Source organism: Rosa chinensis, chromosome 2 (assembly GCF_002994745.2).
Source record: "Rosa chinensis cultivar Old Blush chromosome 2, RchiOBHm-V2, whole genome shotgun sequence".
Lineage (NCBI taxonomy): Eukaryota > Viridiplantae > Streptophyta > Magnoliopsida > Rosales > Rosaceae > Rosa > Rosa chinensis.
The window spans coordinates 86,442,546-86,464,259 of NC_037089.1; the positions used below are offsets into that span (position 1 = coordinate 86,442,546).

At 37.2% G+C, this 21,714-nt stretch overlaps 5 protein-coding genes across 9 annotated transcripts; 4 read left to right on the forward strand and 1 right to left on the reverse strand.

Annotated features, from left to right (window-relative positions):
* The first annotated feature begins 2,840 nt into the window (after positions 1-2,840).
* Positions 2,841-7,362, forward strand: LOC112186572 (E3 ubiquitin-protein ligase RGLG2). Of its 3 annotated transcripts, XR_005806847.1 has the most exons (13): positions 2,841-2,992; positions 3,346-3,751; positions 3,826-3,910; positions 4,000-4,140; positions 4,235-4,348; positions 4,445-4,542; positions 5,182-5,261; positions 5,339-5,444; positions 5,557-5,684; positions 5,779-5,998; positions 6,428-6,484; positions 6,568-6,727; positions 6,907-7,362. XR_005806847.1 is itself a non-coding variant. In XM_024325031.2 (12 exons), exons 2-12 carry the CDS (start codon positions 3,404-3,406, stop codon positions 6,646-6,648), a joined length of 1,458 nt encoding a protein of 485 aa, XP_024180799.1. In that variant the 5' UTR covers positions 2,841-2,992; positions 3,346-3,403; the 3' UTR covers positions 6,649-7,298. The 3 variants fall into 3 exon arrangements, 2 of the variants coding, with proteins under 2 accessions (XP_024180799.1, XP_024180800.1); XM_024325031.2 differs by having other exon boundaries at positions 6,568-7,298; XM_024325032.2 differs by lacking the exon at positions 2,841-2,992 and adding an exon at positions 3,013-3,221 and having other exon boundaries at positions 6,568-7,298.
* Positions 7,363-9,497: 2,135 nt separating this feature from the next.
* On the forward strand, positions 9,498-10,417 carry LOC112186573. The gene has a single exon (XM_024325033.2). It carries the CDS (start codon positions 9,660-9,662, stop codon positions 10,167-10,169), a length of 510 nt encoding a protein of 169 aa, XP_024180801.1. The 5' UTR covers positions 9,498-9,659; the 3' UTR covers positions 10,170-10,417.
* A 1,464-nt stretch (positions 10,418-11,881) lies between these two features.
* LOC112185573 (pentatricopeptide repeat-containing protein At4g35850, mitochondrial) lies at positions 11,882-16,318 on the forward strand. Its single transcript, XM_024323831.2, has 11 exons — positions 11,882-12,311; positions 12,413-12,478; positions 12,571-12,668; positions 12,858-12,975; positions 13,062-13,268; positions 13,763-13,839; positions 14,081-14,174; positions 14,677-14,742; positions 14,844-14,921; positions 15,107-15,208; positions 15,866-16,318. The coding sequence occupies exons 1-11, from the start codon at positions 11,958-11,960 to the stop codon at positions 15,959-15,961; spliced, it is 1,356 nt and encodes a 451-aa protein (XP_024179599.1). The 5' UTR covers positions 11,882-11,957; the 3' UTR covers positions 15,962-16,318.
* Positions 16,319-16,762: 444 nt separating this feature from the next.
* Positions 16,763-19,095, forward strand: LOC112185577 (activator of basal transcription 1). 3 transcript variants are annotated; one of them, XM_024323834.2, is made up of 8 exons: positions 16,763-16,832; positions 17,046-17,130; positions 17,403-17,641; positions 17,747-17,814; positions 17,896-18,009; positions 18,090-18,220; positions 18,624-18,773; positions 18,854-19,095. In XM_024323834.2, exons 3-8 carry the CDS (start codon positions 17,427-17,429, stop codon positions 18,869-18,871), a joined length of 696 nt encoding a protein of 231 aa, XP_024179602.1. In that variant the 5' UTR covers positions 16,763-16,832; positions 17,046-17,130; positions 17,403-17,426; the 3' UTR covers positions 18,872-19,095. The 3 variants fall into 3 exon arrangements, with proteins under 3 accessions (XP_024179602.1, XP_024179605.1, XP_024179603.1); XM_024323837.2 differs by having other exon boundaries at positions 16,764-16,832; positions 17,920-18,009; XM_024323835.2 differs by having other exon boundaries at positions 16,794-16,832; positions 17,043-17,130.
* Positions 19,096-19,296: 201 nt separating this feature from the next.
* LOC112185576 (ras-related protein RABB1b) lies at positions 19,297-21,428 on the reverse strand. The gene is made up of 6 exons (XM_024323833.2): positions 21,264-21,428; positions 21,020-21,159; positions 20,685-20,767; positions 19,962-20,166; positions 19,785-19,853; positions 19,297-19,656 (listed from the first exon to the last, which is right to left on the reverse strand). Exons 1-6 carry the CDS (start codon positions 21,421-21,423, stop codon positions 19,564-19,566), a joined length of 750 nt encoding a protein of 249 aa, XP_024179601.1. The 5' UTR covers positions 21,424-21,428; the 3' UTR covers positions 19,297-19,563.
* Positions 21,429-21,714: the final 286 nt, after the last annotated feature.

Here is a 21,714-nt window from a genome sequence, read left to right on the forward strand (position 1 = left end):
AAACATCGGAATGGAAAGTTATTCGGAAAGTTCATTTCCCTTCCCATGGGAAAGACAAAGGAATTACTTTCCTTTCCGCGAACCAAACGAGGCCTAAAAGTATATTTTCATGTGTAACAAAACTGTCCAATTTTTATTATTTTGTGCTTATTTCAATAGCTTGTAAAGTGTAAGAAAACAAATTGTTATTGCGAGATCTTTTCTGCATGCACACTTAGTGATTAATATGGAGGCTGAGGCGTGATATCACCCATGTTTACGAGGATCTGAATATGGTTGCTGATGCTCTTTCTAAATTCAGTGTCAAATTTGAGTTCATAGAGCAACTTCCTCCATGAATTCTAACAGTTCTAAGAATTAATTTCTTTGTGGTGTTGTTGTTATTGTTATGAGTGCTTCTATTCCTATCTCTACATTTGTTATGTAGACCTCCCCTATATTTTTGTAATTTATTTCCCACTTTACCCTCTAAAATACTGTAAAAAAAAAATAATAAGGAACAAACTCAATCTCGTATTTCCATCTTCTCGTTTATGACTCTTCGTCCTTCTTTGATTCTTTTCGCTCTTTTTTATCATCTTTCTCTCCCCCCCCCCCTCTCTCTCTCTCTCTGTTGTTTCACTGGTATCATTATTTATCTTGTTCAGATTTGAAAAATCTTGATGAATTCCGTTGATTATAAATAGGAACAAGATGATGATTAGGGGAGAGCTTTCAATTCCTAATAAAAACTTGGTGATGTCTCGATGAATGGTGTCTACTTCAATTTATTAGAATTGAGAATTTTGTAGTAGTCATGGTATATATCGAAAACACTTTTGAATTAAAATAGTCTTTTCTAACCAAAACCTCTTATTCACTATCATGAGTATATCATTTTCTTTGATTTTGGATTTTCAAAGAGGTGTAGGAGCGTTTAATTTAGGAACTGGGGAGCTTTCAAACTTTGCTAGAGTGAATTATTGAAACAAAGATGCTGGCTTTATTGAGTTGGAATTCTGTGTGCAATTCTAACATCAAGTTTGATGTGTTTTAAAATGCTACTCACAAGCGCACGAATCAGTTGTAGCACAGAAGTGTAAGAGTGAGGTCGAACCCACAGGGACTATGAAAAAGGAAAATTTAATTAATCGAAATTAATTTAACGCTAACCTAGTTGAATAAAAGATTTAACTAAATTTTCAAATATATAAAGAATACCTTGATTGCGAAGTAATTAAGGTATCAATTCCACCATATTACTCAATAAATCCCTAAGTACTATCTACCAATTCCCAAATTAGGAGTAGCAATCTAGAAATCAATATGCTACTTGCTCAAGATTTAACAATGAAGCACACATGAAATGGATCTAAAGTAGACTCTTCTTTGCTTCTTAATTATGAATACTAAAGCATCACATGAGTTGAAACTACAAAAGATCAAAGTGTGTGCTAAGCATCATATGTGAAACAAGCTCATTTGAATGACAAGAGATCAAAGAAATTCATATATAATATTTTCCAAAGCCAAGCATGAATGCATGACATTAGAGGTGAAAGGAACAAAGATTTTATTAATGCATTTTTGAAGTAAGAGTTGTAGACATGAAAAACATAACTATGAGAATCAATAAATAATTAAATGAAACTTTTTTCATAATGTCGTTTCCTCCTTAATTTTAGTTAAGAAAATTAGCAATACATAATGCAAGTCGAAAACATGCTTAAAATAATACAATACATCATACAAAGTTTACAAACAGTAGCTAAAGACAAGGAAGAACAAAAAGCAACAATGCGTCTCTAATTCTCCTCTCTCTCTCTCTCTCTCTCTCTCTCCCCCCCCCCCCCCCCCCGGCTCTATCTTGTTCTCTTCAAGAAAGTTCTATTTATAGGACAACCTTGATCTTCATTCCAACTTGATCCCCATTCCAACTTGATCTCCATATGAATATGACTTGCCTTCTGTTCAAAGCTTGATGGAAAATGTCTCTATTCATACATAAATGCTTCTGTACATTGACTTTTCTCTTCCTCAATCGCTTTATTGACCATTACATCTTCTACTCTCATTTTACATCTTCCTAGTTTCATAGAATCTTTTCCTTGACAATTCTTCATGTACTTCAATTTGTATCAATTACATGCACGTACCTATGAATCAAACAAGCATAAAGTGAATTCAACGTTTAAATTCCTATATTTAAAACGTGCATGTAGCCGTTATTGGAATAGTAAGAAAATGTGTTGCACTTATTCATCTAACTAAAGGGAAAATGGCTAATGTTAAAACTTGGTTAAAACAAGGATTCAATTTATCATATGAAAATAGATAAGTTACTTCTGTATCTATCACGTTTTATTTATTTGAGACAAACACTTATCAAAACGCAATAACGAACTAAATAACTCAAAATAATAAAAATAAGTTACTAACAATTATAAATCAGGGATATTAACATGACATAAAATGTGCTCATCAACGCTGTTGGAATGAATAGTAGTCATGGATCATTTATATTAATTGACGCGGTTCAAAAAAATTCCAAACTTTAAACACTAAACTCAAACATGGATTTGAATTGATCATTCCAAACAGACAATAAATGCTCCGACTTTTGCGACGTCTTGACGAGATTTATATATCAATTGTAGAAGTATGAATAGAAATATTCTATTTGTTTTTTTTTGAATGAGGCTGAAGAGAGAAGAAAAAGTAACAAAAAAGCAGCAACAAATCAACAATCATTGCACTAGCCACTTGGTCAAAAGCTCCATGTGGATATCGGGTCAGAAAGCAATATGTACCTATTAATTTTTTCAAACGTGAAACTCAAAAGAAAAAAGGTTTCGCACTTTCGTAGCCATACTATTTAAACTCTCTCATTGTTGTTAATAACAATAATAATTAGATCCAGCGTCACTTTCACACCCTACCAACAACTGCAAGACTTGGCTGCGGACTCGTCTTCCGAGACTTTCTCCCTTAAACACAGATTGCTACGAGTACGGTACGATTGTTCTTGTGTGTTTCAATTTTGAATTATGTAGCCGTTGATTTCCCCTTTCTTGGGTAACTTTTGTTTTTAGTTCTATTCAAAATTCGACAATTTAATTTTCTGGAATAGTGATTATCCTGATGGGTTGTTCAACTCTGTTACGTTTCCCAAATCGAGTCTTTGAGTCGGTGAGTCGGTTACATGAGACCAGAGCCGTGTCCAACACCGTTTCCTTGGTTGGGTAGGTTTTGTTTGGTCTGCAAGAAAATCAACGAAGCTTCCAGGACTCTGATTTCTCTGTTTATATATAGGTTTAGGATTTGCTGTAATCAAAGTTTTGATTTTTTTTTCTGGGTTTTTGGTAGGTGTAAATTTTCGGGTTGATTTCGTGAGCTGCATTGTGAGGAGGGTTTTGTTTTAGATATGGGTGGCAGGAGTTCAAAAGAGGATAGGAGTTTGAGGCAGAATAGTTATGGGTCTAGGTCGTCGTCTTCTTCTTGGAGTGGATATCCTCCAGTTCAATCACCATATGTAGAAAGTCAGGGGTATGCACCTCAGCAATCCTATCCTCCATCACAGTATTCATATCCGCCGCCGCCGCAGGATTATGGTGAAGAAACTCAGGCTTATTATCCACCCCAGCAGCCATCCTATCCATCATCATCACAGTATTCCAATCCCCCGCAGCCGCCGCCACCGGATTATGGGGGGCAAAGGAAGCTGGACAGGAGATATTCGAGAATTGCTGACAGTTACAATTCCCTCGAGGAGGTAAATGTGCAGGGCTCTGTTGGTTTTGGTTGAAGTTTCTTACATAGTTTCAATAATGGTCAATTATTTTGTAGGTGACTGAGGCTCTTGCACGTGCTGGACTTGAGTCTTCGAATCTAATAGTCGGTATTGATTTCACAAAGAGCAATGAGTGGACAGGTGAGGACTTTTATCGCATTGAATTTATGGAGAGGTATATGTATGGAGTGTGTTTTGTGGAACATTCTGACATTGGTTTGTGAATATAGGCAAGAACTCGTATAACAGAAGAAGCTTGCATCACATTGGGGATGGTCTAAATCCCTATGAACATGCAATTACCATTATTGGAAAAACCTTGGCTGCTTTTGATGAGGATAACATGATTCCGTGTTATGGTTTTGGAGATGGTAATATATAAATCCTTACTTACTGTCGTTTTGATTCTCCAAGATTTTGTTCTTTTGAGTGAGACTGAAAAGAACTACTTCTGTTACTTGGCAGCAACAACCCATGATCAAGATGTTTTTAGTTTCTACCCAAACGATCAACATTGCAATGGGTTTGAGGAAGTATTGACTCGCTACAAGGAAATTGTTCCTCATCTTCGCCTTGCAGGTTTCACTGATGACTCCTAGTATCTGTTTGTTGCTTGAAGTAGTTCTCATCCTAGCTAAGCAGTCACAGTACATTTATTGTTGTTAATTTTGGCAGGACCGACTTCATTTGCACCTGTAATTGAAATGGCCATGACTATTGTTGAGCAGAGTGGTGGCCAATACCATGTCCTATTGATAATTGCAGATGGCCAGGTATTTTGCCTCGTTTCATTTTTTTATTTTTTTATTATGCAAATAGAGTGCCATATGATCAACCTACAACTTTGCCATTAAAATTGGAAAATGTGTGCGACTAACTCAACGAAACAAATACTGAGCTATTTTTCATGAAATTGCAATTTTCAAGTCAAATTTGATCTTGTGTATTGTAAATTAATATCCAAAGGAAATTCATTTCTTTGCTGCTGAGAAGTTATGTGTTAGTGTTTACAGTCCGGCCATATGAAGAGTTGACCTTTGAGTGCTTGTAGTTTCAAAAAACATGAATGTTTACTGCTACCATGGCATGAGAAACCAGCTTGCACTGGCTCTCTTTCTTAGACTTTAAATTGTATGATACATTAGGTTCGTGGCATAGACGCTGGAATAATCTTTATGAATCAGTAGTCATACAGGTGCCCTACTGATAAAGAAGCTATACTAATCCTTGCTATCCTGAATTTTATTGGCCTCGGTTGATTCACTAAATGAGTAAATGGTGTAGTACAGAGGATCAATTATTCTAGTTAATACGGCATTATCTGTTCGATGAATGCTTTGAAGTGGCATTGATTTTATTATTATTGTAAGTTCCGACAATACATTATCTCATTAAAGTGGTGATTTCCTCAGGTAACTAGAAGTGTTGATACTGAGCGTGGCAGGCTAAGTCCACAGGAACAGAAGACAGTTGATGCAATTGTTGAAGCAAGGTTAGTGTAGTACTTTTGTCATTTCTGGTATTGTTATGTTGTTGTTTGTCCAACCATTTCTTCTTGTTTCATCACAGCAAGTTCCCTCTATCAATTATATTGGTTGGTGTTGGAGATGGACCCTGGGACATGATGAAAGAGTTTGATGACAACATTCCTGCTCGGGCCTTTGATAATTTCCAAGTAAGTGTTTAACAGGTTTTTGTTTCTGTTACTCATGATCTTCTTTTTGTTTGTTTTATGAGGATTATAAAATATATAAATTTGATAGCACTTGTACTTTCTTGTTTTTTAGTTTGTGAACTTTACGGAAATTATGTCAAAGAAATTGTCATCTTTGCGAAAGGAGACTGAATTTGCTCTAGCAGCATTGATGGAAATTCCGACTCAGTATAAAGCAACGATAGAGCTTAATCTCTTGGGGTAACAACATTCCCTATCTTTCTCATTTGTAGAGGCTTTTGATTACTGTTGTTGATTATTCTTGTTTAATTAATTGCTTCTTTAAAATAAGCAGTGGTCAGAAGGGCAATTCTCCCCACAGGGTTCCTCTCCCACCACCTCTCCATGGTGCATCTTTCAACAGTTCAAAACCTTTGTATGGTGCGTCATCCTTCAGCAGTTCGAAACCTTCTCATGAGCCCAGTGTTCCTCCTTATTATGAAGACAGCAGTTCTTTCAGTACAGCTTCAGCTCCACCAGCTCCACCTGCTTCCAGTTCTACTTATGATAATCAGGTATGCAAACATGGCTTTCATCTGGAACTGGGTTTATCATGTTTATAATGAGGGATTAACTGGCACTCACGAATAATTGCATGTATTATTTAGCCCATGGTTTTTGTCTGGTGATAATATATGTCTGTCTACCCTATGAACAAGTTGGTCTAGCACGACAACCAGAGATAATGCAACAAGTTGACGATATTTGAGTGCTACTTGTAGAACTTGGATTATCTGGATTTGTGTATACATGAGTATTTACTGCATATATGTCTGTATGATTGTCCATCTAAGTAGTAGCTGTGTTTTGACGTTTAATTGTATGATCAATTTTATGGAAGCCTTAAAGCATTTTATTTCGCTTGCATGCTTATGTTATACTGTGATCTATTGTGTTCCTTAGTCTTGATGACTGGGATTAACATTTTACATGGTCTTGAACAGGTCTGCCCCATCTGCCTTACAAATTCAAAAGACATGGCCTTTGGTTGTGGGCATCAGGTATTTTAATTTGAAATATGTTCCCTCAAGAGGTAATCCTAGCTCTTGTCGTATTTATTTAAATATATTTTATGTTGTTGCAGACGTGTTGCGAATGCGGGCAAGATCTTCAGACGTGCCCGATATGCCGAAGCCCAATCCAGACCAGAATAAAACTCTATTAACGAGCTGCTGCTTCAGTATAATTTCATCTCATCTGTGAAGGCTGCGCTGACATTCTTTGATTTTATTTGTTCTTTTGGGGTCAGTATATTCCTTGTAATCCATTCCTTCTATAGACGATCAGGGTGTTAGGTTTTACGGAATTTACAACTTAAGGGACTGAAATATCGCCACCATCTGTACATTCTTGTAATTGGCTTGTAGATGGTGCAGGTCTTGTGACTTATCTTCTTCTTTCTTTTTTTCCTGTGATTGGATAGAATGGATTGTTGTTGCTTGTAGCAGAGGCTATGTAAAGTACTTTGAAACAAATGACAGTAAGCATGAAGATATATAGTACTTGTGGTCATGAAGATATATAGTACTTGTGGTCATTTCAGAGGAGGTTGATCACGCTTTCGGTTAAGTCCCTTTTGTCGGTGATGTACTTTGAAACCAAGAGCACATTCAGCACATGATGCCCTTGACTCTGTACCAAATGGAAAAGAAATGGCCATATGTATATATGGAAAAGGAGGTTGATCTTGACGCTATCTTTGGTTGATGCTCGTGTGTTGTGATGTGATCGTTTACTAAGTTCTTCAATTACATCTTGATTACAAACAATTCAATACTAATCCTATGGTGGGTGTACTACTTACGATTCACGTTATTCATTCATACGATGGTTGATGATGACCCATCGTCTATCTTGAGTTCTCGATTGGTAGCTTTCACTAAGTCTTCCATTTCGTTACCTTGGATCTATATTCTATAGTTGATGATGCCCACTAAACACTGTCTTCCAATTATTTTGTTCGCGAAATAGAGACGATCGAAAGAGACGCCTCCTCGACTCTTGAGACGTTCTTTGATCTATTCGCATTTATCAAATTTTTCCCCTATGCTTTAGTCTTTGACAAGCAAGATAACGCGAGCGATGTTGTGGGGCAGAAATTTGTTGTCGTCTATTTTGAGTTCTAGATTGATAGCTTTCAAAAAGTCTTCCAGTTCGTTACCTTGGATCTATAGTTGATGTTGTCCACTAAACACTGTCTTCCAATTATTTTGTTTGCGAAATAGAGACGATGGAAAGAGACGCCTCCTCGACTCTTGAGACGTTCTTTGATCTATTTGCATTTATCAATTTTTTTCCCTGTGCTTTAGTCTTTGACTAGCAAGATAACCCAAGCGATATTGTGGGGCAGAAATTTGTTGTTTTTTTTGTTTATTTTTTAAGAATTTTTAGTTTTTAGGTTTTTTTGAAAATTTTTGTAGTTGAGTGTGATTTTTTTTTTCTTTCAATTAAAGATGATCAAAGAATTTCACTCCTACTCTATGGTGACTCGATCCTAGTTGAGGGTGATTTCATTAACAAAAATAAAGATAATTCTTAGGTTCACTCCTGAGAGAACATGCTCAATCACTCCTCTTTTAATCAGCCAATCAAATCCTGACACCTATACTATTATTTATATAAAAGAAAATTACCTACTTTGGTGCTAATTCACGCTGTTACGGCATCATTACTCGCACTCTCCCTATAACCTCCAAACTTCGCAAACCCAAACTCCACGCTCAGCAAACAGATACGATCTATTAACTTAGTAATTTTATGATTGAAATTGTAATTGGTTGGGATGATGCTTTTAGTTTCTAAATGTTTGGTCTAAAAGCATTTTGTTTGGTCAATCCCAAAGTTGGAAGCTTTTTCTTGAATTTCTCTCTTCTTGTTTTTATCAATGTTTTGTTCTCAATAATTACAATGAAATAAAGAATTTGACGTTTTGATGGTGAAGATGTAGAACGTCGGAGTCTGCTTGGGATATTCTCGACTGTTATCATTTCACGAATTTGAGAATCTGAGATTTTTGGTTGGACTGGTAGAAGGTTGGAATTGTTTGATCAATTATTGCTATTGATTCCCAGGAATTGGTGAATTTGGTGTCGGCAATACTATCGTTTATTAATTTATGCTAGTGGCTGGGATTGTGAATGATCATTTCATTTTAGATTTTAGGTATTGGGAGTACAATAGAAGTATGAATTTGGGTTTGAGAAATCAGAGGATATTGGGCAAACGGCATGATTTAACAGCAATATAGTTAAGGTTGAGTTTATAACTTTATATTAGTCATTTTTAATCAAAACACATGTGTCAAGATTTAATTGGTTGGTTGGGAGGGGGGTGAATGAGCAAGTTCACCCCGGGAGTGAAAAATGTGCTTAAATGAACTAACATGTGCTTAAGAATTATTCCAAAAATAACTAACATGTGCTTAAATGAAATGAAAAAGTGTGTAGAAAAATCAAACAAAATAGTTTAGAAGTTAGTTTACACTGTATCAACTTATTTCGTAAACCAAATGAGAAATTGCTTTCTCGTGCTTTCAGTTAGGTTTCACATTCTCATTCATCATGCTTCTGGTTTCATGGTCAGCTCACTCAGCTGAGCTTATTAACCTAACTAGGAACTGTAATCTCTTATTAGTCCAAAGTTAGTGCGACTCAAACTTATGTTTGCATATGTACATTACAGTAAAATAGTTAATCTCAAAGGAATAATACAAAAACGACACAAAAACACGTGTATATAGTAGTAACAGTAACATAAATGTATTTTTCTCAACATGTAAACTCAAATCGATAATTTTAACGTGCAAAATTGCCGAATTTCAAAATAACGATTTATTTAATTATTTTATCTTGTGAATCTCCGATTTCACTTTTTGGTTAACCAGAACAAGAATTACAAAAGCAAAATGGTTAATGATTTGCAGTAATTTTGCACCTTCAGTCCTTCACCAGCAGCAGCAGCAGCAAAATGGACTCGCCAGCCACGTTGTTCTTTTCATTTAATGCAAACTTAATAGCTAGCTGGCTCCCGAACCAACTTTGCCTTCTTTTACATCACATTATTACCTAAGAAAACCGACCGCTCAACAGCGCATAATACTGATAATACTACTCATCCTCCACATATTCCTCCACCGATAGTCACATAACTTTCTTAATTAGCAACATCTACCTAGAAATGACGACCTCCGGCGCCGCCAAGCTCCCCAGATACCAGAGATTGAGGCAGCACGACGACGACGAAGGTTACTACGATTTCGAGAAGGAGAGGGTGGTGGTCACGAAGGCCAAGAGTAGTAGCAGCATTATCAGTTGGTACAAGCTCAAGTCGAGGCTGGTGCCGAGTGTTAGCCTCAGGAGGAGGTTCAGGCTGAGAAGGAGAGTCGTGAGCTTGAGGAGGTTGTTGCGGCTGAGGAGGAAGATCAAGTTGGCTTGTAGTCATCTCAGAGTTTCGTGCCAGAAAGTGGTGAAGCGATTAAAGGATGGGCAGTCTCAGTTTGGCGATCTGTTTGCCGGAAACTATATGTTCTTGCAGGTCAGTCCTTCGTCGTTGAAGTGCCTTGATCACCGCCGGAGAAATCTCGCCGGAGCAGGTGGGGAACAGAAGCAACACCACCACCACCACCTTCAGTTTCAGAACTTCCCTTCGAGGACAACAGGAATGGGGTATACCTTTCCAAGAAACTAATTATTAGCAGTATTAGTATTTTTATTTTTATTTTCGATCTGAATATTATCTTTATTTTCGTCGGGCTCAATTCAAAGTGCTTTTGTTAGAAGCATAGCTTTTATCCAAATCTTCCAGTGCATGTCTGCTTCTTGTAAAAAAAGTGCTTATAACAATTCAGAAACTATTATCCGGTGTTTGGTTGTCTAAGAATGTTTTTAAATTATGTGGGAATAAAACGATGAAGTCCATGATGCAATTTACCAACACTTACTGTTTTTGGGTCTGAATTATGCTTTTAGTGCGTTGTATAACTTTTAGCTAACTCACTCGAAGGAAAATGCTCTAATTAATTGAACTGAAAAGAAATATTATTTTTGACTATCTAATATGTAACTAGATGATGACATGGTGGATAACTGGATATCCACAAAACCAACGAATGAATAGGACAGTATTACTTTTACTATATATTATACAATAATTTTTCTTTTATCCAGTTGAATTAAGACATTCTACTTACGAATAAAAAATTTATATTGTTCAACTAAATAGTCGTATACTCGCTAACTGAATAGATATGACTAGGATCTAACATGTTACAATTTGAGATTTGATTTAAAACATTCTACTTACAAACAAGTGATTATAAACACGTTACGTGAAAATGAAAATGAGAAATCAGTGATGAAAGAATTTGTGGGCACGCTATTGTACATTTGTGCATTGATGATGCACATGCAATGTAACTGTTTAGTCCAAAAACTAATCAAGGCAAAAGCAAGTGGCAGGTGGGAGTAGTCGCGACCACTTATGAATTCCTTAATTCAAAGGATGGAGCTCCGATCAACAATCAATAATATATATACATGAACGTGTCATAATAATATTGATAGGTGAAATCGACCTACCTTTTTTTTTTCTCCCCAAGTGATGTATCACAAGAAACCCTAAAATGTTATAATGCTTCAAACTGGTTCATCTAATGAAACCTAGCTACTGGTTTTAACGAAAGAGAAGTAGAGAACTTGGAGTGTATCCCATTGGAGCAAGGTGCAACGGCAAGAAAGGGTTTAATGAAACCTAGTAGTGGGTCAGATGAGAGGCTAGTTTGCTTCTGCACAAGATCAATGTTGATCGATTATGAACCTAATAAACATACTTGTTAAAGATTTAATTTGATATATGATTTTATCGATCTTATTCTAACCGTTAGGAATTTACTATCAAAGTCAATTTTTGAGGTTAAAATTTTATTACAGGAAAAACTGAAATAATTTGAGAGCAAGTTCTGTTTCATTCTTTTCTCTCACACGGTCACAGTTCATCCAAATCACTTAAGAGTTTTTGACTTTTTGTTTCGCTTCATCCAAATCACTTAAGAGTTTTTGACTTTTTGTTTCACTTCATCCAAATCACTTAAGAGTTATTGTTTTTCTCACCAAATCATAGAAAAATGTTTGACATTTCATATTTTGTACCAAATTTGATGAACTGTATGATGTGAGCTGCAAGTATAGCAATCTTCAATACAATGATGTGTTATCTATCACATCAAATGTCACGTCATTTGGACTTCAAACTTGTTATATAATGTTTATCTGAAATTTTAGCCATAGTGGGCTTTGGTTTGATTCATCTTCAGTTAGGGTGCTATTTTGGGCCTCATGACTGGGCTTCATGCTAAATGATCCGGACCCAAAACGGTGCGTTGTATCCACTGTGCAAAGCAGAAATGAAACAAAACGAAGCAAAGGGTTTGGGATTCTGAGGTTTTAGAGAGAGAACTCTCACTCAGATTCAGCAACCATGACACTCCTCCGATCAATTTCCGGTGCTTCTCACCGGTCACTGTTTCTTCGTGCCATCGGCCGGCGACACCTGGCTTCTACTCCGGCTCCGGCTCCGGCTCAGGCGGAGGAATACAAGAGGAGAAACTACGCCAACAATGTCACGGAGTACAACGGCGTCGTTAACTCCATCACTGCGCAGAGAAGGTTCTCTTTTCTTCTGAGAGACGTCTACGACGACATGTCGCTCGACGGAGTCCAGCCGGACCGAGACACCTTCCACTCGCTCATTTTGGGGTCCATGAAAGGGGCTCGCTTGCAGGACGCGTTCTACTTCACTGAGCAGATGAAATCCATGGGCTTGGTTCCTGATGTAGGCTTGCTTGCTTCTCGGTTTTCGCTGAATTCCGATTTTCTGTGAGGTTTTATGTTTGTGTGTTAATTGCATTTGTGTGTGTGATTTGTGGTGTATAGGTCAATTCGTACAACATGTTGATTTCGGTGTGTGGGAAGTGCAAGAACTCGGAGCAGGCGATTCAGGTAGAGCTAGGGTTTGTTTATGTGTTTTTTTTTTAAGCATTGGTTGTAGGATGGAGAATTGATTTTTTGTTTTTCGGTTTTTGAATTCGAAGTTATTGGAGGAAATGAAGAAGTATAAAGTAAAGCCGATGGTGCAAACCTACATGTGTCTCCTCAATGCATGTGCAGCTGCTGGCCGTCTAGATCAAGTGTATGTTACTACTTTTTGTGCTGTTGTTGTTCACCATTTTGTTTATGTAATGTACATTCTTAGCACGGAGGACTGGTGTTCAGTAGTTCAATGGTTTAAGTGTAAATTTGTCGTGTCTGCAAACTAATTGGGGTTAGGGAATGAATGTTGAATGCGTATTGGAATTAACAATGTGATCTGCATCTGCAGGTATGCAATTGTCCGCGACATGACTGCTGCTGGTCTTGGGTTAAACAAGTTTTGCTATGCGGGACTTATAACTGCACTGAGGAACAAGACACCCTTACCAGATGATTATGCTGCCAAAGTAATTATTCAATTGTTGCCTGTGCTATAAATAAGCTCTTATTTTGTTATTCTTGAAGTTCTCTAATATTCTGCTTTTGTGGTAAGATTATAGAGTTTGTGGAGCGGTCAAAAGAGTGGTCATCGGTAGAAGCTTCAAGTGAAACAGCTCAAAATGTAATGACGGGGGTAACAGAGGAGGAGCTGTATAACATGCCAACAGCTGAGTATATTAATAGGCGTGGATTTTTGAATAGGCCACTAACCGTGTATCATGTTGCATTTCATGCATGTGCGGACCTTCGAAATGTTGAGGTACTATTTTATATCTCTATTATCTCAGTTCAATTTTTGTAGAGAAACCAATTTATACTTTGTACCTGCGTTGTTTTCCTGGCGGTTCTTGTTGATTTGTTGATTTTTGTGATTACTTTTTCGGTTATGTGGAAAAACATGTATCTATGCATGACTAGCTAGCACTTTATGCTTGAACTTCCATTGCATGGTGTCGCATCTCATGGATTCATAATCCTTAGCCTTTTAGTTTGTTTTATTTTTTATTTTTTTATATTATTTTTTATCAAATGATCCACAATGAAAAGTAGAAGGTCTGAAACTTCCTTGTTTTTCAAGTTCAACATTTATTGCAAGGATTGCTGAGTTTAATGATAGTTACCACACTATATTAGAATGCTTAATATGATTACTTTTCATTTCCACTTGCAATAAAGATTGATTAATGGTCCTAGCACACATATAAAAAACCTATGATTTTCAAGTTGTGTATTTCATTTGTTTACTACTGCTAGGTGATGGAAGCTCTTTTGGACATGCTAAAAAAGGATGGGAAATTTCCTGATACCTATATTGTGATTCAAACTATGAGGTATGTACTTGTTGACAATTTCCTTTAAGTTTCTCTATAGTTTGATTAACCTTCATAGATGCAATGCATAGTACAAGCAAACTATTATGTTTATCTACTGAGATTATAAATGCCTTCGAGTTCGATTTGATTCAGAGTGCACCAAATGTTTAATCAATGCTTTTTTGGTGTCTCGGAGTTCAACATATATCAATCTATTTTTCTGTTTAAGTTTTTTTTCAACGCTGTCCTTTCAATTCAGATGCTATTTGAACTGTGGGGATATTGATCGTGGTTGGCAAACGGTTGATGAATATCTGAAGTCAGGAAGGCCTCCTGTACCAGAACTCTATACGGTGAGTTTTGCAACAAAGACATTATCTTGAGTCAACATTTGGTTTCTTTATATACATTGTTCCATTGGTCTTAACTCTTAGACAAACATCAAAGGTTAGAAATAATGTGCTCAGGCGTGGACAATCTTATCTGCAATATATCACCTTTGTTGTTGATTAGCTAATGTGAAGCTTTTATTTGTCAGATTTATCACCGTAACCCCTACAATGTCTCCCCCTAAATAAATATTCTACTAATTTGTATCTCAAGACTTTATTCCCTAAAAAGTATAGTGAAAACATCTGCACCAGAAACTATTGTAATTTGCCCATTTTTTCCTTCCCACTAAATATTGCAGAATTAAAGTATGTTCTGACTAATTGGTTTGCGATTTTGGCTTATTATCATTTAATATATTCTGATTCTAGGATTAGGCATTGCTGCCCAACATGATATAGTGTCTTTTGTTCACTTCCACAGACAATATGAATGCTCTAATATCTGGCCTGTTATTTACTGTAGACACTTGCAGAGGGTGCCATGATTGGATATACTCCTACGGGAATGCAAATTGCCCAAAAGGCATTGGTATGGTTGGGGAATGGAAGCGCCTTATTTCGTATAGCAGTGTTTTATATTTTAGATCATGGTTTCGTCCATTACTTATTCTATGATCTTTTCCAATGCAGGAAGATATGAATTCCAGGAACTTTTACTTGCTCCCAAGACAAGGGACTGATCTTCTCCTTGCAGCTGCCGGTGAAAAGGTGTGCAAAGAATTCCTTTTAACTTCAGAGTTCTCTTTATTACTGTTATATTTTTCCATATAGAGTTATATTGAGTTTCAAAAAAGGATAAGAATGTTCTTTATCCGTCATGTTGTTATATGCATTTTCTTCTGGTTTTGAGTCTTTGGACTGTCTTACTATGAACCTTCCATACTTTTTTGCAGACTGGAGGTTATACTACTGCAAACTATATATGGGACTTGATGCAAGCTCGTAAAGTAACTCCTCAACTTCCTGCAGTAGAAGCATATTACAATGGCTTGAAAGTGAGTCTCCCTTGAGCATTCATCCCTGATTATATTATGTCGTAATTGTTGGGTTCAAATGCACAGACCATAGTTAGCAGGTGGACTTGCCCAGCTTAAGTTTTTATATGAAAAGTCTATTACTGCCTTGCTATAAGAGTCTTGTGTTAGTCTATGGTGTGTTCATGCTCAGGAATATTATCATACAAACTTGCAAATTAATATTAATCATAAATTTATGAAAGAAAAGTTATTTGTTAATTCCTGTCTCTTGGTTGTGTTTGAATCAGTAATTACAATTGTGTGATGCCATTTTACGCAGAACCATTCCTTGCACTATAATGTCTAATCCCAAAGTTCAAACCACAACAGAGGCACTCAGGGAATGTTCACTTGGTGCATTTTGGAATAAAGTCCTGTGGTGTAACTTCAAATTTAAATTGATCATATGCTTAATAAACCTGGGTGTCGCACAAGTGCCATTAGAATAAATTGTAGTAGAAAATACTTGTCTTGGTTTCTGTGATATGAATTTGAATTCATTATACTCTTTTTGTGTTCATTAAACTCTGTTTTTTTCAATATCTAAATTCAAGCTTTGCTTGTGCATCAAAATGGGCCGGGTCTTTTCATTTGTGTCATTTTTGACAATTGCTTCCTTTGTTTCTGTAATTGCAGGAACGCGAGATTCCTGCTGATGATCCACGACTAGTACTGGTTAAGCGTACTTATGAAAACCTTTCTTCGAGATTCAGAGGACGACGACCAAATTAAACGATGATGACAGTCTCCAATGACTAGTCGCCATGGTTTGTTGTCGTTGAACTGACACAATGACATCATTAATGTTTAGGAGGAAAAAGACATTCATCCGTGTTGGCTAAATGAACCTCGAGTCGGTGTTGTGGATACTTGTATGTTTTACATACATTTCAAGGCCATCGTGGTGAGGGGTGTGTTAAGAGTTCACATGTTGTGGCTTTTGGGCACCTCTTCCGGCAGAATGAGCTCGCCTGACAAATTTTTATTCTTCATTTTTCTGGATGCATCAAGTTTCAATAACTATAGTGAAGACTGAAGAGTACTCTGCTTAATAAAACAAATATGTAGAATTCTTCTTTTTTGTTTTTTTGGTTTCCACCCCCCCAGCAACCTTGATTTTAATTTTTTGCTTTTAAGCTGGGAAGAGCAATAACCTCATTTGCCTTTGTTTCTTTGATAAACACAGACATTATCAGGCCAGTTTTAGAGTATGGTGTTTTCATTTGTCCATCAGGAACTATTGTTGTAAAAGATTCAGCTAAATTGGTTTAGGTTCATAAATTATTGATCATCAACTTATCTAAAAGATTAGTTTGCATGACATTTTATTTTAGCTAGTCTTTTCCAAGATTGTTATTGGAAACAAAATTATTCTTTTTCTTTTTGCGAGGCCCAAATCACATTCCACACTACTACTAGTCTATTAAACAAGAAACATACATAATGAATGTGACCCAGTAAGAAGCCCAAATGTCCACATTTAAGGCCCAAAAAAGAGTTGTGCGAGGCCCACTAAGAAGCCCAAGTAACAAATACCCGCTTCCTTCTTCTTCGTCTTCTTCTTCTAGCCAATCTTTCATTCGCTCGCTGCAAAACCCTACTGGTAATCTCTCTCTCTCTCTCTCTCTCTCATCTTCCGCTCTACAATTTAATCACCTAAATGTATTAATACTCTATCGAGCTTCTTCGTGTTGATTCTTCTTCATCACCTTCTCGGCTTCTCCATGTTTAACTCATTCAATTCTGCTCTCTCTCTTTTTTCTCTGTACTTGGCTTCGGAATATTAATAATTTTCTTTTTCTTCGAATTTTAGCAGAACTAGTGATATTGGAGTGTAGCTGATTAGCTTTGAGCTGCTTAGAGATCACCATTGCTTTGGATTCAGTGGCTGCGGCGCACAGGTAATGAAACAGTGTACTAGGGTTTAAAAATGCTTCCAGAGATTTCATCTATAACTATTGCATGATTTGTCATCATTTTTATTTACCAATGCCGTAAAATTGGTGAGAATCTAGTATGCTGCTGTTAATTGGCATAATATGGTTTTGGTCTAGTGCCTACTGTTTACATTTACATAATGAAATGTTCCATGGAGAAATACTTTTACCTTAGGTATATATATTGAATTTAAGCCTCAAACTCTGCAGTATTTCCTGATCAAATTTGTTTTCAGTGTTCGAGGATTTGCATAGCCGCCATGGATGTCACCAAGCCCAAAAAGAAGAAATCTTTGTCCCCCGGGGTCTGCTATTTGGGTAGGATCCCTCCTCGCATGGACCACAAAGTCGTTCGTCACTTGCTGTCTCCCTATGGAGAGTTGGATAAGATCTATCTTGTACCCAGAAACCCTTCTGCTCAGGTCAAAAAACGTGACCGGCCCGGTAAACACCAAATGGATAGTTATTCAGAAGGGTATGTGTGTGTGGATGTCATTTTCATACTCATATCTGTTGGCAATTGTGACATTGTGTTATTACTGGCATATGAGCATTGGATTGTACTTGTTTGCAAGTGCAGGTGGGTTGAATTTAAAGATAAAAGGGTTGCTAAGAGAGTTGCTAATATGCTAAATGGTGAAAAAATAGGTATGCAGTAGTGACTTGGAATTTTTCGCTTGACGGTTTTACTTTTTACTGCTGAGTGGATGATGGGTAATAATTTTGTAGTGTCTGCTTGTTTCATCAGTATAGGTGGGAAGAAGAGGTCCGCTTTCTACTATGATCTTTGGAATATCAAGTACTTGAGTAAATTCAAGTGGGATGATCTTACCGGAGAGATAGGTACAGACCTTTAATGATATGTTGTTTGGTTGCTTAATTTTGGTCACGTGTAACTTGTGTTCAAATTGCTTGCATTGCAGCTTTCAAGAACGCCGAGCGGGAGCAAAAGCTAGCTTTAGAAATTTCTGCTGCTAAGAAGGAGCAGGATTTCTACATCTCCAAGGTTGACACGTCTCGTAAGTTGAGTGCCATAGAAGAAAGAATGAAGAAGGTATGCCATCTGTATTATATTTGAAGAGTGTCTGTTTCAATATGAAACGAGGATAGTATAGTTTATTGAGTTTATTGGTGCCTTTGCCAATTGCTACCTCATTTATTTATTAGTTTAAAACTTCACATTGTCTTGCCATGCTCTCACAATTGTAAATTGGCCCAAGTTTGCATTAGTGGAAGAATTTATCTGCTTCCTCAGTCTTCTGTTACTCGCTGAATAGTATTTAGCATTGTGTAGATTCAACTCTTGGGCTCTCTTACATATAAATAATTAGCAACAGAAACTGTGAAACTTCCAATTAATGCAATTTCTTGGATGATATCTCTGCAGTATCATTTCGCCTGACATTTAAGTATATAACTAGATAATTCCACACAATTGTTTCTTTTGTATTGAACAGAAGCGGAAGGTCCAAGAGGAGTCAGGAACCACTCCTGATGTGCCTGTAGACCAGCCACTGAAGGTAGTTCGCCAATTTCGACAGAAAACACCAGTTGCAGATAGTGCTGCAGAAAAGAAACCTTCAGTCTCTAGAGATCTATTGGCAGGGGTGAGCATCATTTTGTTTTTAAGAAATCATATCATCTATCTGGTTGTCACTGAATACTTACTACTCCACATCATTTGTAGGTATTTGGTAGTTCTTAGTGCTCGACTTTCACCTCAAGTGGAGCTCGAAAGCCGAATTCCGAAGTGTTTGAAGTTGTATTGCTCCTGATTGTGGTCGTGCTTTGAGTTCTGGTTTTGGTTGAGTTCAGTTTTGTTTGCGATTAGCGGGAAGTAGGTTCTATTTTAGGATCACAAATTCCAGCATACAGCAGAAACTATCTGTAACATTCTATTACGAATCACCTTACATTATTGTTCTTATTCTGGCCAAAACAAAAGGATCAAAGGTGAAAGGTTATACTTAAAAAGAGCAATCCATTATGCCATTTTTTGGATTGTTCACATTTTTTTCAGAGAAATTGCTAGCCTCTTGGTCTTCGACAAATACTTCAATTAATAAATTGTGGTCTTTGGACAAATATTTCCAATGCCATAAATATTATAAAAAAATCGACAAATATTTTCAGTGCCATAAATATTATAAAAAAATATTTCCCCGTGATCTTGAACAATGGAATGATGGATTGCTTTGAACAAACCCTGTACAAAGTCGATCCCGGTTGAGAAATACTTGAGCACTAAATAAAGTAGAGTAGAATATATCCAAGAGCTTAAAACTATACATTCAACGTTTTCCCTATGTCGCACAATGTATGTTCAAAAGCACATATGCTGGACAGGCAGATGACTAAAACAAAAGGAATGAGTACAGAATCTACTTTGTGTTCTGATCAGCTGCAACATCCACTTCTCTGAGCAACAGCTCCATCTCTTGCGCCTGCTGAACCTTGGGGGCGTCCATATCCAACCTTGATACCAGATGACTGCAAATAACACCAAAACATTACTATAGTAACCATGTTCGCTCACATTTCTTAGAGCAACAAGCAAAATTTAAATTGACCCAACTCCTATAGCCATCAATCTCCTCAACAAATGACTTGAAAATTACCTCATTTGATACATCAAACACACCATCCTGGATATTCTGAAGAATCTTTCCAGCAGTCTTTATGAAGGCCTGAGACGTATGTTACTAAATCAGTTTAAGCGTACTAAACAGTAGCATTTCAGTCACAAATAAACACAGAATACGGTGAAAACAAGAGTCCGTCTTCTAACGTATCACCTCCTCAACATTTTGAGCAGTTCTCGCAGACGCCTCCAAGAATAAAAGACCATTCTCCTTTGCAAATTGCTCCCCTTCCTCTTTACTGACAGCCCTTCTATGAGCAAGATCACACTTGTTCCCAACGAGCATGATTGTCATGTTGGGATTTGCATGCTGCCGGGCATCCTCTAGCCAGCTTGCCAGATGATTAAATGTCTCCCTCCTACAGAAGAGAACAACTTTAGCAAGCTTCATGTCTATAGTTTAAGTAACTAGATAATTTTGAAACCAGACATAGACATCATTAGAGCTCTTGTTAAATGGAGCTTCAAACCATGTCTAAAAAATTGCCATTTTCAGTCTTCAGGAGGAGGAACAACACGGGGACAGCATTTATGTGGAAAATTAAAAGTCAATTACAGTGTCTTATGTTAGCTGCAACAACTCACAAGCGCATATATCCCACTTTCAGAGCTGCTCATTCTCAATTTACATAACAATGACTCCTATGATAAGTCGCAAACACAGAGAATGAGAGATAGTACAATCCAAACCTCAGAGTTTACATAGAAAGTAAAAAACAAGATATTCAGTACAAAGCTGAAAACAATCATAGCTCATAAGTTTATCATGTGATTCGTATCATGATCTCAAACTCTGAATATTCTTCCTCCCTAAAGAACACGCATCCACTCACACCGACACACAAGTTATGTAAACACACAATTCTCTCCCACTCACCTGGTTATGTCATAAACCAGCAGTGCCCCAGCCGCTCCTCTGTAGTAAGATCTAGTAATGGACCTGAAAGACTCTTGCCCAGCCTGAAATAGAAAATAAAACAACCAATGCTCGCTCAGAAACTAAAACACAGCATCAAAACGGCAACCAACCAACCAACCGCAGCTTAAATATTTCCACTACAAGCGAACACCAGAGCCTAAGAAAACGAAAATCGAACCTTCGAGTAACCATTACAAGACCAAAAAAAATTCTACTTTGATCCAATTCGCAATTCTATGAACAGTAATTAGGTAATTGCGAGACCGTAAACAATCCAACAGTGGGTAACTTACGGTGTCCCAAATCTGTAGCTTGATGGGCCGGGTTTCAATTGTGACCATGCGAGCTCCGAACTCGACGCCAATGGTGAGATCATGCACAGGCTGGAAGCGCTTGTCCGTGAATTGCAGGAGCAGGCACGATTTCCCTACACCTGAAAACCCCAAAATTGAGTCCCAAATTCCCAGTCATATTCAAAATCTGAAAAAGCCGACAACTTTATATTTAGGGTTTCGGGATGAGAATTGGAAGGGGTACCTGTGTCGCCGATGATGATGTACTTGAAGAGGTAGTCGTAAGACATGGCTGGCCTGAGACGAGACGACGTCGTATCGAAGAAGGAGGAGCAAGAAGAATGGTGTGTGTCGCTGCTCTTCTGCGCTTGCTTTGGTTGGTCTTTTGGCTTTGCCCGCCTCATTATTTTTGGTTTTATATTCCTAAACACGAAGTAAAGTATTATTATTATATATTATCGTGACGTATAAATCACCGACCACGATAGCGTTTGCTTCATCACAGTGATGAGGCTTCTTGTTTTGTCTCCCCCTCCTACACGTAAATCTCCTCTCTTCCATTATTACATATTTTCTTTTATGGAGTCCAATAGTCCATTATACCAATGCCTCACCATAAACGCACAAACCAAAATGCCCTTCAAACTTGCTCGCGGCAAAAGTTGTGATAGTTAGGACTTAAACGCTAAATATAA

Coding starts and splice junctions, on each gene's coding strand:
- LOC112186572 (XM_024325031.2), top strand. CDS start 3,404: ATGGGTGGCAGGAGTTCAAAAGAGGATAGGAGTTTGAGGCAGAATAGT. Junction 3,752..3,825: donor GTTACAATTCCCTCGAGGAG/GTAAATGTGCAG, acceptor ATTATTTTGTAG/GTGACTGAGGCTCTTGCACG. Junction 3,911..3,999: donor AAAGAGCAATGAGTGGACAG/GTGAGGACTTTT, acceptor TTGTGAATATAG/GCAAGAACTCGTATAACAGA.
- LOC112186573 (XM_024325033.2), top strand. CDS start 9,660: ATGACGACCTCCGGCGCCGCCAAGCTCCCCAGATACCAGAGATTGAGG.
- LOC112185573 (XM_024323831.2), top strand. CDS start 11,958: ATGACACTCCTCCGATCAATTTCCGGTGCTTCTCACCGGTCACTGTTT. Junction 13,269..13,762: donor CGGACCTTCGAAATGTTGAG/GTACTATTTTAT, acceptor TACTACTGCTAG/GTGATGGAAGCTCTTTTGGA. Junction 15,209..15,865: donor CATATTACAATGGCTTGAAA/GTGAGTCTCCCT, acceptor CTGTAATTGCAG/GAACGCGAGATTCCTGCTGA.
- LOC112185577 (XM_024323834.2), top strand. CDS start 17,427: ATGGATGTCACCAAGCCCAAAAAGAAGAAATCTTTGTCCCCCGGGGTC. Junction 17,815..17,895: donor GCTAAATGGTGAAAAAATAG/GTATGCAGTAGT, acceptor ATAATTTTGTAG/TGTCTGCTTGTTTCATCAGT. Junction 18,221..18,623: donor TAGAAGAAAGAATGAAGAAG/GTATGCCATCTG, acceptor TGTATTGAACAG/AAGCGGAAGGTCCAAGAGGA.
- LOC112185576 (XM_024323833.2), bottom strand. CDS start 21,423: ATGAGGCGGGCAAAGCCAAAAGACCAACCAAAGCAAGCGCAGAAGAGC. Junction 21,160..21,263: donor CATCATCATCGGCGACACAG/GTACCCCTTCCA, acceptor TGGGGTTTTCAG/GTGTAGGGAAATCGTGCCTG. Junction 19,657..19,784: donor TGTTTGATGTATCAAATGAG/GTAATTTTCAAG, acceptor TGTTATTTGCAG/TCATCTGGTATCAAGGTTGG.